The following is a 17,617-nucleotide window of genomic DNA, read 5'->3' on the forward strand; positions in this document are numbered from 1 at the left end:
AGATAGGTTAAGAGCCCTAATAAAGCATATCATCATGGGCGTCCTACCTTGATGCTATCCTTCAGAGGATGCACTCATCAGGAACGTTAATGAAGCTTGGTGCCTCTACTTCCGCTACGACGGTCGACACAAAATCTACCATGGCAGACCCCTACTCCCGCTATGACGGTCGAGGTAAGATATGCAACGGCGATCAAGGCAAATCCATAATGGCGAACCCTTACTCCCGCTATGGCGGTCGAGGCAAAATTCGTGATGACGGACCCCTACTCCGCTACGATGGTCGAGGCAAGATCTACAATGACGAACCCCTACTCATGCTATGGCGGTCGAGGCAAAAACCACCACGGTGAATCCCTATTCCCACTATGACAGTCGAGGAAAGATCCGCCATGGCAAACTCTATACCGCTATAGCAGATAAACCTGATACTAACGGTCCAGAAAATTCTTCACAAGAAGCACAAAGCCACTACATGGCAGCACCTGTAGCTCGACACACCCTAACGAAGCAAAACCGTGTAGCCAAACAACATGTCTCGAAACCCCTATCGAAGCTCTGAAGCACGCCTTCTGGGGGGACAAATGATAGAAAATTTACCAACAGTTGACACATAGTCGCCATGTGTCATCCAAATCATTCGCCTACATATACAAATATTCAAAACAAAGAAACACAAGCTTCCTTCTCGTTCATTATAATAAGAAAGACAATCGTAAACTTTTTTTTAATCCTTCAAGGTATAAAAGCATATCCTAAACAGAGAAATAATTACTCGAACCCACATTTGGAGACTTCAAATTACTAGCTTGAGTGCTAGAGAGATTGGGTCAAGAAATCTCTCTTGACCTCAATTTTAGTACATGTGGTGCTTGGGAAGCTCGACACCTTAAATCCACATTGGAGCCATCTCAGATCCATCTCAGATATACCTCATATCCGCCTTCGAAAAATGACATTTTCACCTCAAAAGCACCTCGAACATTTCTACACACATGATGCTAGGAAAAATAACAACGATGCAAACTCATCCTGCCTCCTGGGCTAAGGAAGCCACTTCAACTGCAACTAAGGAAAGTCTTGCACGCATGCATTGAAGCTAGGAGGCATAGTGCAACTTCCCTAGCCTTACCTTTTGAACGAATAATGCAAGGGGTCATCCCCTACTCGTCCCAGACAGGTCAAGAGCATTGACAAAGCATATTATCACAAGTATCGTATCCTAACGTCGTCCTTCAAAGGACACGCTCATCAACTACCATCATCAATGATCATTTAGAAGGGTAAAGGACACCCTACCCCATCACTGGTTCACACCACTAATCGGTCAAGTATAAAACCCGAGCCCCTAGGCCAAACGGGAGAAAACGGGGCTCTATCTAAACTATTTTGAGCTCTACTAAACCCTTTCCACATACACTACTGATTGAAGCGTCAGAGAGGCCAGGTCGAGACATTTCCTCGATGTCTACCGCTTGTGCATGACCCAAGCGCATCTAAAGAGTATCTCGGAGTGACGCTAAACACTTCCAAAAGACTAAGGTATATGTCGGGATGACCCCGAGCTTCCTTTAACATATAAGCCAATCCTCGAGACGATTGTGGATCAATCGCTGAGAGCTCGGAACACCTCGGGAGTCCTCTTGTCACCTCGATTGCCTTCTCAGGCTACCTCTCCCGTCCAACACGGGCCCTTAGGATGGATCTATGCCTTCACATCGAAAGGAATACTCGGACGCAAACATGTCCAGTAAGGCTGTACATTTGAAGCTGAAACGTTAGATGATATCAGTTTACAACAAAATTCTCAACTAAAATGAAATGACACCAATGATTATGAACACAATACTCTAAACAAATCTAGTTTATTCAACTTGCAGGTTCTGCTGGAACTATAAACTTGAGGAACCCGACACAGTTTATTTACATTTCGCGAATAGAAAGGAAAAGGCAAAAGGACTAGACAAAAGATCATAGGTCTGCAAAGAGATGATAAGTATTCGAATCAACAACGATGAGCCTTAGAGCTGCGATTGCAGCAGCCATAGACAAGCAACTGAAACCAACAACGTTCAGCCAATGCCACGCCTTCTGTGGTGCGGAAAGCTTGTTCTTTTTCACCTTCAAGTACATGTGATTTGCAAGAACAAATGTAAGCGGAAATGTACTGAGAGCCCCTGTGAGGCTCATAAAGTCTCCAAGAAATGGAAGCAGAGCTGCTACAAGGGTGTTTATTGTGAGGTAGCCTCCTCTCACAACAACTCTGAATGAAACGTTGCAAAAGGAAAAGGGACTCCCTTGACCTCTTCCATACTTCGTGTCCAAGTATTCATACATCGGACTTGCAAATATCTAACATAAACTCAGTTAGTATAGAAACAGAACATTAATATTATGACATTCCACTTCTACAATGTCCAATGTGAAGCCTAAGCAACATTGCCAGTTGTTAGCCTTTTTATGACTAGCAACTTGATATTGCATGATGTCAACAAAACATGACGAGAATGTTTAACGAGTAAACATAAAAACTCATAGATGATACATATGAAGTAAACAAAATCTGGATACATTGGTAAATTATGAATTGCTCCAACATGATTCAGCAAGGACGAAAAGATTCTCTCTTGAGGATGATAATAACAAGTGATTGAGATATTGGAAAACATGAAAATAAATGCGGACGAGACTGTCAATTGCAATTAACAGTAAAGGGACAAATGATGTATGATGTGAACTGTAAACTAATCTATATGCTCAGAGAATATAGCCTTCTTTCTTCTATTATATCCAAAAAAAAAAGCAGAATGTCAGTGGCAAGTATTGGATCAAGATAAGTACATGTAAGGCGACGACTGTCTGAAAAAAGGCCGCAATGTTAGCAACTGACTTCACCCAAATTGGACCATTGACACTATTTAGTAAATAGGTTGATGTTGAAGAGCCATAAGCCCAATAACCAACGAAAGTAACAGCATACAACGGCAAGCCACCTATTACAAACTGAAACCAAAGTGCTTTCTCCATATTTCTGATGACAGGGGGTTTCACTGTTGCCTGCAATAAGATGAGAGGAAGGCTGTTAAAATGTGTGAGTACATGTTACACTATATATGTTTACTCCTGGAGCAAAAGCTGCAAAGAACAGACTTAAAATAATCCAAAATTTTCCTAGAGAAAAATAATAGAACTCGGGATTTCATCCTCACCTTTTAACTGAAACACAGCAATCAAAGCTCACAAAAGGCTACAGATCTATGATCACAACCATCCTATTACGGTTTCTAACCTAAATGAACTGAAATAATTGACATGTATATTTCATCATAAAGTTGATCAGACTGCCAAAGATCTAGCTAAAAATTAAACCCGACCCGACATTCCTTCATCGTAATTCCAAAGCTCATTCTTCAGCTTAGCAAAAGACAAAATTGGGCAAAGTACAAAGTTCATCCTATTCATCTATTTAAAACATTAAGGACAGTGAACACATATGCCCGTGTTTCAGGACAAGAAGTTGGCTGCCTTTTCCAATTTGTTCTGGAGTGGGTATCTAAAATTGCACTATCATATGGAGAAAAATATTATAGCAAGAAGTGAACATCAGATAAAGGAATCGATGGAAGCAAATAAATGAATAACAACTGATCAGAAAAGTGGAATGTACAATATGAACCAAATCATCAAAAATTACAAGGCAAACATGACCTATATATGTATATGTACATATATATATATATATATATATATATATATATATATATATATATATATATATATATATATAAATGATCCAAGCTGAAATGAATAAAGTAGCCTTCGCTCCTGGCACCCATGCCACCACCACCACCCCTCTTTTCATTCACGATCCCATGAGTTGGTGGTGGTGATAGGCCATCCCACCAGTATGCCCTCGGAAGTTTAATGTCTCCAATTTTTTTCTCTTCCTTGTTAATACCAGAAACCAGTTGATTGGGCTCGGTGTCGATTTTTCACTTGGATTAGTTCCAGTGAAGTAAAACAAATAAACAAGGGGCTCAATTTGATCCAAAGATCATGCTCCAACCAAGCCAACCCGTGACCAGTCAAAAAGGAATCATTGAACAGCCATGCAAAGAGATAACCAGACAATACAATAAAAATTAATAAGCTTCAGAAATTTGCAGTTTTAAATTTTATCAATTTTTCTAACAAAAAAACATAAAATTTAAATCAACAGTTGATAATGATTTCAATACCTGCTCCTACTGCATGAAATTAGTGTTGTATAAGCTCACCTGAATCTCTGGCAACATCCCTGTATTGTAAGAAAAAACAAGAGTGGCAGCAGCACCAATGGTACTGAAAACTTTGCTAGCATTAGAACCTGGAATGCTATAATCTCGAGTGGGAGTACTAAGTCCTGCATCAAAATAACACCGATATAATTTATAATACCTTACAGCTATTTTTGTTGCTCACAATTTGCTTGTATGTTATCAGGAATACAACATTAGCTTAAGTTGCCTAATAAGTAGTACCATCTTTGAGAGACAGCACGAATGCTGTAATGATGTATATCAGGCTCAAAAATGTTGAGAAGCCCAGCCAAATTCTCAGGGCTGATAAATGAGGTATGCCAAAAGCAAATAGTGCACAAACAAACCCAGCAATTGCTATACAGTATGGAAGCTTCAAGACACCATCATCCCTATAGAGGACATATGTGGCCTGCACACAAAAAAAAAGGAGGTGAGAATTACAAAGCATGCAACAAAAGCCATCTTTACATAACATAGGAGGTCATGTTTCCTAATAATCTAGAATCTGTATATCTAAATTGTTTTGTGATTTATGATTTAGTACCAAACTAAATGAAACTACAAAAGAATCACTAAATGAAGATTTAAAATATATTTTAACAACTTGAGCAACAAGATTGAGATGATAGTAGGAGTTGCATATCTTACCTTTAATGCTTGCCCAGCCAGAATGATATATCCAGTGTTAATCATGAACAGATTAACATATTGCAATGCCCATGTAAGAGAATACATTTTCTTTCCTGCAAAATGGGCCCAAACAAAGGAAATCACTTAAACTTTAGGGAAGTTGAACAAATTGCCCAGTGAAACAGATGTGCAATCATAAATGCTATAACTTGTTCTTAAAAGGATTTATGAGAAGGTAACAGAAAGGTCTTGCACAAAAATAAGAAACAATCATGTCAACCTTCAGAATCAATATAGGAGGTGCAAAAAAATTATTCAGCATTACCATATATATGCCCAGCAAGGTCTCTGTATCTGATATGCCGTTTTCCACCAACTTCATGGAGGCGGGCTATAAGAACATTAGCATAGAGGGATATAGCAGCTGCCAAAATAAACCCAGTTGTGCCAATGACCCAACCCAATGGAACCATGGCAGATCCAGAATAGCCTAAGACATAGGCACTGTTCACCCCGGTTGTGAGCACAAAACCAACCTGGTACCAAGGATCTGGACAACCAGCAAAAAGGAAAATGTGAGATGTATATACATATATGTAACCACATATGTCCTGAGGAACACACAAAATCCTGACATGCCAACGAAATGATACAGTTTTGCACAGTTAGAATATAAGAACACCATATTGAAAGAAAATTATGATAATATATTTCTAGTCTGATTATATGGAAAGAGGATATAAAAGGAGATACAAAGAAATGTTCCATCCAACATTGGGTTTCGGCAAGATGTAAAAGTAAGACTACCTGCACCCTTGGGTAAGATAGCAGATGCAAACAAAATAGGTCCTGGCAAGAATTGGCTCGTGTAGCACGCATTCAAGAAACCAAATCTTTCAAAATTTTCAGTATCACTTTTTAACAAATTGTCAAATAGTTCTTGGGAAATTAGGTTTTTCTCTAGTTTTGTATGTTTCACTTTTTTCTTGCGTCGAAGAAGGGAGGTTGCACACTTTCCGTTTCCGCTATTTGCTTATTAGGGTTTTCTTTCCTTCTCATAACGTTTTGCTTCTTTTGCTGCAACACTCTCTTTTCCTCCCTCTCTACCTGCGTCTTGTAATCCAGCATCAAGAGTTCATGCTGAAATATCGATAAAAAAAACAGAGAGGTCGAGCGGTGACGACCTAATCACGATGGATGACTCAACCACAACAAGCGCCCAAGAAGGACGGCTAGCAAACATCATGACCCCGGACATTCCAGGAATACAACATAACAACAGAATTTGGAAGGAGGGGGGAAGAGATACCGCTGCTGATCTGGTGAGCGGTGTCCTCGGAGGCATCAATCTTAGAGTTCGAGTCGGCGTCGCCGTCGCCGTCATTCCCGTGCCCGACGTGCAACTTCATCTCCGTCATTGCGTCCTCCTCCTCTCTGCCGCGATGTAACAGCAACGAGGTCTCCGAATCTCCCTCGTCCGCAGATATATCGGATGAGGCAAAGGACGAGGTGATGGTGGTGGTGGCTGAAGAGGCGGGGGAGGAGGAGATGAAGAAGCTGGGACTGGGATCCACCACCCGCGTCGAGGCCTCTATTGGCGGTCCCCCTCCGCCTGTAATCTATACATGGAAAGGAGCGGCACTTCAAAAATAAAGGCATCAGAAATCCAAAAAATGAAGGATACGGAAAGGGGAGAGAGAGAGAAACAGAGAGGCATCGAAGCTTACATCCATCGATCGGTCGAGACGAAAAGGAAAGCAGATTCGGGTGCGTGATTACAGAAAAGGCGCGGACCAGCAGCGAATTTGCCGCCTCCGCCGCTCTCGGTGCGCCGTCTATGAGGCGGCTCGCACTTCCCCCAAACCTAATTATTGCTTTCGGCAAAGCAGAGACAGAGACAGAGAACAGAGACAGAGACAGAAGCGCGGTGCGGACGATTTCTCCAATCTCGACGTGCGCCCGATACGAAGAGTCGGTTGCTGCGTACGGTTGCTACCGCGACGGGCGAACGACAACCGACACGCAACAAATGATCGAACCGCGAGTGCTCGTGAACGTGTCTCAACGGGTGACCATCGACGGCTCATCGCGCTTTCCGTGCGAATCTCGAAGCGCGCACCACCTGTCCGAAATATTGCGCCATTTTGTGTAATGATAATGACGACGACGTGGATGTTGTCGTATGTGTTCCCACCGACCACTCACGATTCGGGTCTAAGGTGGCAGCTTTATTGCTCACTGTTCATGCATTATCCAATAAACATTTTTATTGATGAGGGATTTGAACATTTAGTATTGTCACATCGAAATTTTGTTTGGGCGACTCCTCGATTTTTTTTCTTAAATAATATGTTTATTTTATATAATTTTAAAAATATCAATCTCTAAGGATAAAAAAAAAAGACGAAAGCGATGATCTAAGGACGAAGAATATAAGAGTATCGACATGACGAGAAAGGATAAAAAAGGACGAGAGCGAAAGTCTAAAAAATCATGTATCTGTTAAAAAATGCATGAAAATTAAAAAAAATTCTAAAAAATCACTTAATTTATTTTCTATTATTATTTTAGTAAACATGTATCTGTTGTTAATTAATATATATATTATATTTTTATAATCACTGAAACAAGGTTAAGGTCTTTAAAAATCATAATCATCTCTATGTCCTTTGGAAACATGGAAGGGACAAAAACTATACATAATAGATAAAATCATGAAGTTAAATGACAACATATTAGATACACTCTCCAACATTTTTTTTTCCAGGGGATTATTCATGGCAGGCCTGTGGACAACAATGCACTTCATGTAAACATGGACAGAGTCTACCATGGAAAATATGGAAGCAGGTAGCTTTGCCAATGGTATTGATGGAATTCACAGATGTACTTCATCACAATAATCCAACTTCACAAGAATAATATCATTAGTCCTTTGTCTGAAAAAGCCAAAGAGAATAACAATAGCTGCACAATGTTTCACATGCAATTCCTGATGCTACAGACTTCCCTCGGAAAAAGAAAAGGAAAAGAAATCCACTAAAATCCTCTACTGGAAAAGCAATAGAGTTAAAAAAAGAAGACCTGCACAATTTTTCACATGTAGTTCCTGATGCAACGGACTCCACTCAAAGACATTCTTGATATGATGGTTAAAGGGGGAATGAATGAACAAAATGCCGTATTAGAATCAAACATTGGCCAGTAATTTCTTCTTTTCCAAAAGCGACCTCCTTGCTTTGATGTAGTACTTGATAAAACATTCGGTGTATACTCTCTCATACATCTGCACTTCCATATGAGCCATCTTCACGTAGCTGTCGATGCCATTTTCGTACTTCTCATACAGTGCTGGAACTGTTAGGATGATTACCAGGCCTGGTAAGAAGAAAGAAAAGAAGGCAGGTGAATTTAACACCAATCAGCAAGCTAAATATTTTTATTTGTGAGATTTATATATTAGCCTTTTTTTAGTCACCTTGAATGATTGAAACCAAAATGCCATCACTCAGTTTATATATTGATATAATCAGTTTGAGTGACATCAATAACAACTTCAGAAAACAATGGTTCTGTGACAGTACGATTCATTGGACTATTAAGGTCAACTTTTTGAGCCGGCATTGATTACTGGGGAATTACACATGTATAAACCACCTAACACACTGCCCTTCCCTTTGGCAGGTTACCCCTATGTTGTTCCTTGGGTCAATTTCACAAAAGGCAAGAAACCAAAAATTAAATTAAGTAGTTCTCTAGGACTTCCTTTCTAGATTTTAGAAGCATCAAATGCCAGGAGAAGCACTTACTTGCGTAACCCAAAGTAAGAATATCAATCAAACCACTGACCATGGAAATCATCCATAAGCATAGAGCTATCATATAGAAAAGTTTTGTGTCTTTTCTGTGTACAATATCATTGAAAACCGAGAGGAGCACATTCACATGGAAACGAACAAAAACTGCAGCTTCACGCATCATTTCTTCGGAGAGGTGCATTTCTGGAATAGGTGGACGGGGCCTGCATTCATGTCAGGAAATAGCTGGAAATTGTTGAGAGTATGCTACAATAAGAATGGACAAGGAATACAACTAGCAATTCTAAATTCAGACAAAAGCACCCAAGTTCTGAGATGGCAAGTTAAGAACATTTTATTAGCAATTGTGTTTATTTAAAAGGAAAACATACACTCAATAGGCAATTTCACTTGTTTCTTTACAAGTACTCATATCAGATGTTTTTTCTATGCCGAAGATTCTGGATTAGGGTAGCTGTAAATTATGTATCAATGGTAACAAATTTTCAACTCTAGAAATTAAGAGATGACAGAATAGTAGGTGATCCAAGAATTCAGAGGGATAAATGTTGATTAACAGCAAAATGAGGACCATAATTGATCTTCGATTAGGATGACAAATAAGGGGCATCAACATTTATTTCACAGATTCCAATATTACAGTTTATGATGCCATTCATAGCCAATTGTTAGGAGTAGGACTAATGCTACAGTGTGGTGGGGTAACAAAAAAATTTCAATAAGGGTTTGAGGCCTTGGATTGATTTCTTAACACGGGAGAGTAATTGATAAATATTATTCACAGAGTACAGGTTGAATCTTTAAAGTGGAGAAGGGCATTGGATGTTTTGTCTGATGACCATATATCTTCATTATTAAAATAACTTTTTTATAAGTTACTTATCATACGATCGATACTTTATGGATTTAAGTGTTGAGTGGTAAAAGTTTGTATTGTTAAGATAAACATGATAACGTGGATGTACTAATGTATTAAAAAGAGATATTAAAAAAAATATTCTTATTTGTGAATAATTTAGTGTGACTTCAATAGAAGATAAAACAAAGAAGAATCATTTACTAATGTATCAACATATACCAAAGAGACCTATAAATATTGTAGTTAGAATAGGTGAGGCAATATAAGTAGCACAAGGAGAGATAGAGACAAGTTAAAAAAGATTATAAATAAAGACTTAAATACTTTTAATTTAACTAAAGAGTGCTATTTTTTTAACAATCCATATAATCAAATCCCAAACGGTTGGAACATTACTATTTATTGTTGTTGAATTATATCTACTAACAAACTCTCCAATAAATGCTCCAAGCCTAACAATTGCCTAAAAATGACAACATGAACTATAATCCCATAGTGATTGGATAAGAACGGGTAAGAATGTTAGAAGATTTGATTATACAGCAGAATTGTTGACTGTTCTTTCTGCTTATCAACTACAATTCCATAGTCTACATAGGACCAAACAAAGATAACTGTGCAGTCCACTCAAAATTAGAATTAAAATCATGTAAAAGAAAAGACTGCTAATTTCTGCAAACCACTTTGTAAAATTAAAAGGCTACAAGAACATGCTGGAGTGAAATAGAAGAGCACCAAAACAGTCGAGGGAACACAGTTACCTGTTGAGGATTCCCGCAGCCCTCGACCACAAGAAGAGAATGGAAATCAAAAGCAGCAGAACTTTGGACAGGAGAGACAGCATAGTATAACCAGCTCCTTCAAAGAGCACCCGGGAAGCCAGTGCTCCTAGCAGGATCCCTATCGTTACATTCTTTCTCCTCCAAAGTATCACATCCGCAACTGTCGATCACAGCTCCATTAGATCCCAACTGAACTAAACAGGAAAACCACAAGATCCGCGTTCGATCGGACAACCTTTGACTTGAGGATCGAGACAAAGTTCACCATAGGAAGGAAGATCGATCGGATCGTGGAAACCAGAGCGAACGACTAGAAAGGAGGGAGGGGGAGAGGAGGAGAAGAAGGGTGATTGCTACAGTATGACTTACGGAAACCACCGCCGAGGATCTCGTGAACAGGGCGTTGCCTCTGCAAGGATCGAAGAGAGCGTATTAAGGATCGATCTTGGAACGAGATCATGATCGGCGAGACGACCAAGTCTTCCTACTTCTTCTCGTCGATCGTCTTCTTCTTCTCTGGTTTGGGGCGGCTTCGGAGGGCGGGTGGGTGGAAAAAGGACGCAGGTGGGCCATGGCGGAGGTATCCGACTCCAGCCTAAAAGCAGAGCAATAATACCGTCCGTCGCCTTCTTTGGCTTCCATTGCTTCTTTGATCTTTTCATTTCTACGCTTTGTCTAACCATCGCTCGTCCACTTGTGAAAGGCTTTTAGTATATATTGTAGAGAAGAAGAAAAGTAAGTGGAACAGTCGCGACACAACTCACGAATGGGCCACTGCTGGTTCAACTTTCCCTTTCTCTCTTTTGAGAGATAAATGCAGACGAAGATGACGAGGAAAATACCTTATGCAAATTCCCCAAAGTTTTTTTTTTTTGAAGTTTACTATTTATAGTTTTCATTTTATTATTGGCAATATTTTTTCTCTTGATAATCTTTTTAAAAATAATATAATATTATTTTATTATTTACAATCTTAAAAATTTTATTTTATTTTTATCTTTATCTTTTTTTTATTTTTCTGTTTCCCTAGCCTTGCATTTCTTATTGATGTCATCGTCACCTCGCGTTTTCTACTTAAATTATCGTCAATCATCGTTTCGTATTTTCTATTACATATGGATGCTCTCTGACTTCTCACTCTTAGTCGATATTCTCTTATGTTTCTTATTATCTCGTACTCTTTACCAACGTAAATACTTTCACCGTCTTCGCTCCCTACCAATGCTCCTCACACTCTTAACCAATAACGATGCTCCCTATTGACTCCAGAGGAAAACAAAAAAAAAGAAGAAGAGGAGAAAAAAAGGGAGATATTTCTATATATTTGCAAAGAGGTAGTTTAGAAATGTTATTTTTGTAAAGAGATTATAAATATTAAAAATAAGTTACAAATAATTTTTTTCTCTAAAGCTTCCCCTTTTAATTTATTCTCATAAAGTATCTTTTTATTTTTTAAAAGATAAGATTAACATTTATTCATCATATCTATCAAATTGAATCAATTCATCAATAATTTGATTTTAAAGACCGTTTAAAACGACAGTCTTGTTATGTTCGATTATACCGTCCACACAAAATCGAATCAATTTTAAATATAAAAAATATCAACCCAACTCAAAACCTCCAAAACTCTAAAATCTTTACCCAAACTCAAAGATTTCACCACACAACTTTTCCTCCTCCATCCCATTTTTACCCTAATCCTATTTTTTATCATCATTTTCATTAACAATTCATTTATTGATTTGTATGAATCCCTTTATCGATTTTTATGCATTATTGCATATTCTCTTCATCAACAAGAAAAAAATTACTATTTAAAGTCGTTGTATTTGTTAGACATCTTTCAATAAAATATGAAAACCTCAAATTTCGTTTTTTAAGAATTTGTCTAAATACTTTGAGACATCGTCTAGGGTGGTAAGTTGACTTTAAATTTTACGTAAAACTCCATCAAATTTGTATCGGTTCACAATTCAACTAATTTGACCATTGTCATAGTCTAAGATACACAGTCCATAGCCAATCCAAAATTCCTATGAGTGGAGTCAACATTAGATATTAAAACTATAATGATCTAAATAAAATAATAAGGTAATAACATTGTGCTACTTAACTACTGATTTATGATTTATTATATATAAAAAATATTGATATGATGATAACGTATCAAATTTATTTACCGAAAAAAAAAACTATTTTTAATTTATTTTATGCACAAAAATTCTTGTTGGGAGTTCAAAGTTGGATGGGTGGCCTGAGAGCGAAAGGAATGGAGATATTTTTGATGCAAGAAGATGATGCGAGGGGGAGGTCGCTATCGTCTCATAAAGTCTCATCAGATATTTTTGGACTGGTAGTTTGCCGTCGCCGACAAGCTTGCTTTTGCTTTGGATCTATATGAAGCCCGAAGCCATGGAACTGCGATTGTGAGGATAAGGAGATCGATCCGATCGGTGGGTTACAACTTACATGGTGATGAGGCCCGATCGGAGCGACGCTCATCTGGCGCCGGAGGAGGAGGTCAAGGCGGAGGCGGAGGCGCGGGAGTACTTCGACAGCATCGCCCCCAAACGCCACACCAAGCCATCCCGCAGCGAGTACTCCGCCGTCTACTCCGATTCCGTCCCGCCCTCCGACCGCGACTCCACCCCCGAGCTCGACAAGTTCCGCGATCTCGAAGCCCACGACCAGGTCTCTCTCGTTCTCTCGTCTCTCCATCGCAGCGGCGGTTCCTCATGTGTTTGCGTTAATGCCTTTCCTTGGACCTCAGAAACTGGTGTGCGAGGGAAGCGAAGCGGCGGAAGAGTATGTGGAGACGGAGTATTACACCGACCTCAACTGCATCGAAAAGCAACATCACACGGTATATTCTAAATATAATTGATTTATATGTTTGTACAACAAGAAAAATTAGATGAGCCTTCTCATGATTAATGGTTGTGGGGTGTAGACTGGAACTGGCTTCATCAAGATGGACAAGGGCGATGGCAACCGGTTCGAGCTGACACCAGACTGCGCCTGTGATGCGTCTGGGTGCCACCCGCACCTGCAAGGAAACCCCGCAACCAACGAGTGGATTCCATCCGCTGATACTGTACGACCGAGCCCAGACTCGCACAAGCCTCCGAGGAGCGACCTCTGACTTGGCTCGCAGATCTCTCTCTCTTTCAACGGAATAAGCGTTGGGTGTGTGTGTGCAAGTCATGAAACATGTAATCCTGCTCTGTTGCAACCTTTGTTCTATTGCTGTGTGTCAGTCTGGACTCCAAATCAATAATTATTTGCATTCTCCTATCAGATGTGTAATCCCCACTCATCCAAAGCAGCTGACAGTCCTTTATTAAAGCAAAGCTAGGAGGAAGAGATTGGGCCAGAAACCATCTTTAACTCGCACATCAGTTCACCACTAACAACACTCTGTGATTTGCATCTTCCATCCAAAATCTTGGTCTCCTTTCATGAGCTATGCCACATCAATCTGGATTAGTGACACATCAGCTACCTTCAACCATATTCCAGATGCAGTACAATTACTGCTACAGGTTTTACACAAGAGAGGTGTTTCGGAGGAAAGAGAGAGCAATCCTTATATATATATACATATACATATACATATACATACACATGTATACATATACATATATGTATATGTATATGTATACATATATATGTATGTATATATACAAATATACATATGTATATACATATATATATGTATGTATGTATGTATATAACACACACACACAATAAATAAATTCTAAAAACCTAAATTAATATAAAAGGATGCAAGGCATTTATGAACTCAACAAGATGTTTCTTTATATGATTCTAATGCAGTACGGATTTGTCATAATGCATGTGTTGTTCCTGTCATTGCCCAGCTCAATACAGCGATATCAATTGAACTCTAAAGTCATCTTGATAGAGCAAAAGAAAACACCAGCAATCAAACAAGCATAAATACTGGTCACTGACATGCTTGCCAAGTCGAAATATATCTCCAAACAAAATTATCTCATAAACTGGAAGTAAAGATCTCTTAATCGCAGTCTTCTGGTTGAGTTAACATACCATCCACAGCGGGAGCCAAAGGCAAAGTGGTGATCAAAAGCAACAACCAGGCTTTAGTTAGCACCAAGGAATGTCTAACCTTGGGCAGACAATCTATAACATCAACCATGCTTACTACAAGCGGCACCACCTAACCATACATCTTCAGTGCAACTTTAGGTAAGCACCGATGATTATAGCAAGTCCGAGAAGAAATAGCAGATGCAGTGGAACCCTCAAACTTCAAATGTCACTATCAGGAAACCGTCTTAAATCTTAAGTGATAATCTTAGTTTATAGTGATTCAGAATTGTACCATCTTCACAATTGATGCTTCTAAATCATCACTAGCATATGAAATCCAGAATCATAAGCCATAAAGCATCCCTCTGAATCATATTGATACAGAGTGTAATTATATAAGAGCATGTGAATCAAGACAACATATGATTCAAAGTTAGAGAAAGGACCTTGAATTTGCAATTTGGACTTGCAAGCACCTGTCCTGATAGAGCAATAACTTTGTCAAACCATAAAACTTCAAATTACTTGAAATCAGTTGATACTGTTGACTCAGAAACAACTTTAGAAACCATTATACAAAACAAGGACAGAAGAAAAGGTGAGAGCCAAATACAAAAAAAAAAAACAAGTCTAATGAATCCTAAAATCTGAACAACATCACTTTCAATTCATCGTATACCATCTTGGCAATTCATCATATAATTCTTATCGACGACTCAAGTAAATTTCTCCAAAAAATTGTTGAATAAACATAGAGCAAACTCGACATATCTCCTTCACATAAAAGATAACAAGAATAACACCTAATGCTATAGCCTACTTCAAACAATGAAGTTAAGAACAAGTAAATGTTGCTTTCTTCATGCCCATACCAGAAAGAAAGTTTTTAACTCATCCCAAATCGAGAAGTCAACAAGTTCATCATAACAAAGAGAATCATAGACGCCGCTATCAGAGAAAGAAACCCAACAATTACACTTTGGAAACAAGCAACAACTTCAGAAGCAATTTACAAGATCTAGGAGCAAAAGTTATAGAAAACTACGACTTCCATGACAGTATGACATGTAGACTAAAACTAAGCACAGTTTTCCTTTTCATTTTCTTTTTTTTTTTCCGGAGAGGCAACAACAGAATTGAATTCCCAAAACGAAGAAATCTCATTATTTGTCGATAATGCTACCATATTCTCATCGATCTTAATTTTCCTAATAGACATCTTTCTTAAGCAAGGAAATGTAACTGAGTACAGCAATATTAGACTGCCTAATCAAAGAACACAACGCCAAGTATATTATGCTAATCACAAGCTTCAAGCAGGATAATTTCTGAAGTGAATCATCTCGATCATGTAAAAACAGCGGTGACAATATCTATCCAAGAACGAAATCTAAATAATTGCAAGAAGATAACAGAAAGATGTAGATTTCAGAAGAGTAACTTGTCATCCGTCATCACCATCAGGTGGGGGAGACAAGCGCAGAGGGGCATTGATCCGACGGAAGGGAACAGGTCGATTCGCCATCAGATGGATCCATCGATGGGGGAGGATCAGAAGGCCTGGAGGACGGGCCTCTTGCCGAGGCGCTTGATCTCGCGGTCCATCTGCCCGGTGAGCATAAGGACGAACATTTTGAGGTCGCAGAGGAAGGACCAGAGGGGGTGGACGAAGGCTGCGGGGGCGTTGCCCTCGACGAAGAAGTGGCTATACCAACCGAGGCCATAGCCGAGGAGGGGGGCGGCGAGGAGGAAGGGCCAGCGGCCGAGGAGGAGGGCGAGGAGGATGCAGAGGAAGGCGGAGAGGGTGCCGGCGAAGTGCCAACGCCGGGTGGCGGGCTTCGAGTGCTGGTTCACGTAGAAGGCCCAGAACTCCTCCAGGCTCCGGCAATTCATGCTCTCTCTCTCTCTCTCTCTCTCTCTCTCTCTCTCTCTCTCACAGCTCGCTCTCGTCTCTCCCAGCTCGGGGGTCGAGAGAGCGGGGTAGAAACCAAACTGTGTGCCGGTGGCGTGGAATGGAGGATCAGAGATATTATTATTTTATGTTAATAAATTACGTGACAAAACAAAAGGAAGGGAGTCTGCTATTTTGTAGAAATATAATCAAAATAATAAAATCTTTAAAAGGAATTTATTTATTTATTTATTTCCAAATAAGTTTCCTTTTTGTAAACAAATGGACAAAAGAAAAAACGAAGAGAATAAATGGGTCAGATTAGAATAATCATAATTTGATCTCCATCATTGCGGCTCACTGTTTCAATTTTCGTAAATGCTTTAATCTTTTTCACGGGAGGAAAAAATATATATTCATAAGTTTTTAGTTCACTCGATGTGTGATCTGTCGTAGAGGTGATATCATTTTCTTTGATTGTTACCCTCTTACTTTTGTTTATAATATTATATATGTTTTATGATTTTAATATTTAAAAATATTAAATATGTAGTTTAATTGATCTATTGATTCAAGATTTTATCGGATTGACGTTTAATCTGATTTTGATAACTACTCAGAGAAACTTATAATTGACGTATCACAACATGTCTAGCAACAAAAACAACAAAAAAGAAAAAGCAAACTTTTCAGAGGTCGCTTAAAGTACAAGAAACTAATTAATTAAGCTGACTGTGTGTGTTTGTGGCTGCAGTAGGTTAAAATGAGCCATGGTTGCATGTCTAAACCTTCCGTATTCGGTAGGGAATACAGATGGTTTTGGACATGCGGACTTTATTATCGTTACTAATTTGAATCGCTCCGTGCCGCTTTGGAGTATTGATGCTGATAGTGTCACAAATATCGTCAAACGGATTAGTCGACCCGTTTAGTTCATCGTGGAAGGTACAAGCTTATTATTATATTTTCTCTTTGCTGATGTGGGGTGCCGACGTGACAGACCGACGAGGAAGGTTCATCGGGAGTGATTTGACTTTGGAATGGATAGACCGGGCAGAGGAATGTGGATCTCCCTTACTACGACATCATCTCTTCGCGACAAGGTCGTCTCTTAGCTGTCGGTAGTCTTGTCGAACAGGTCTACGTCGGGATGTCCTGGCTCGATCCCTCCAATGCTTAAGTCAGTGAAAGATGAAGGAGGAGGAAGACAACAATATGAGCTATGTAAATAAGATAGCAAAGATGTTCTTGTCTACTTG

The 17,617-nt window shown here is 39.2% G+C and overlaps 4 protein-coding genes across 4 annotated transcripts; 1 reads left to right on the plus strand and 3 right to left on the minus strand.

The window, feature by feature from the left end:
• Positions 1–1,851: 1,851 nt before the first annotated feature.
• Positions 1,852–6,825, minus strand: LOC103990216 (probable proline transporter 2). Its single transcript, XM_009409292.3, has 8 exons — positions 6,659–6,825; positions 6,241–6,550; positions 5,257–5,481; positions 4,950–5,044; positions 4,521–4,710; positions 4,278–4,402; positions 2,842–3,057; positions 1,852–2,352 (listed from the first exon to the last, which is right to left on the minus strand). The coding sequence occupies exons 1-8, from the start codon at positions 6,662–6,664 to the stop codon at positions 1,972–1,974; spliced, it is 1,548 nt and encodes a 515-aa protein (XP_009407567.2). The 5' UTR covers positions 6,665–6,825; the 3' UTR covers positions 1,852–1,971.
• A 1,006-nt stretch (positions 6,826–7,831) lies between these two features.
• On the minus strand, positions 7,832–11,067 carry LOC135581565 (reticulon-like protein B12). The gene is made up of 4 exons (XM_065114809.1): positions 10,760–11,067; positions 10,370–10,550; positions 8,741–8,952; positions 7,832–8,309 (listed from the first exon to the last, which is right to left on the minus strand). Exons 1-4 carry the CDS (start codon positions 10,848–10,850, stop codon positions 8,122–8,124), a joined length of 672 nt encoding a protein of 223 aa, XP_064970881.1. The 5' UTR covers positions 10,851–11,067; the 3' UTR covers positions 7,832–8,121.
• Positions 11,068–12,735: 1,668 nt separating this feature from the next.
• On the plus strand, positions 12,736–13,687 carry LOC135615817 (uncharacterized). Its single transcript, XM_065114810.1, has 3 exons — positions 12,736–13,084; positions 13,164–13,256; positions 13,344–13,687. Exons 1-3 carry the CDS (start codon positions 12,863–12,865, stop codon positions 13,533–13,535), a joined length of 507 nt encoding a protein of 168 aa, XP_064970882.1. The 5' UTR covers positions 12,736–12,862; the 3' UTR covers positions 13,536–13,687.
• Positions 13,688–15,782: 2,095 nt separating this feature from the next.
• On the minus strand, positions 15,783–16,489 carry LOC135613720 (uncharacterized). The gene has a single exon (XM_065110759.1). It carries the CDS (start codon positions 16,358–16,360, stop codon positions 16,019–16,021), a length of 342 nt encoding a protein of 113 aa, XP_064966831.1. The 5' UTR covers positions 16,361–16,489; the 3' UTR covers positions 15,783–16,018.
• Positions 16,490–17,617: the final 1,128 nt, after the last annotated feature.

The sequence above is a fragment of the Musa acuminata genome, chromosome BXJ2-6 (assembly GCF_036884655.1).
Source record: "Musa acuminata AAA Group cultivar baxijiao chromosome BXJ2-6, Cavendish_Baxijiao_AAA, whole genome shotgun sequence".
NCBI lineage: Eukaryota > Viridiplantae > Streptophyta > Magnoliopsida > Zingiberales > Musaceae > Musa > Musa acuminata.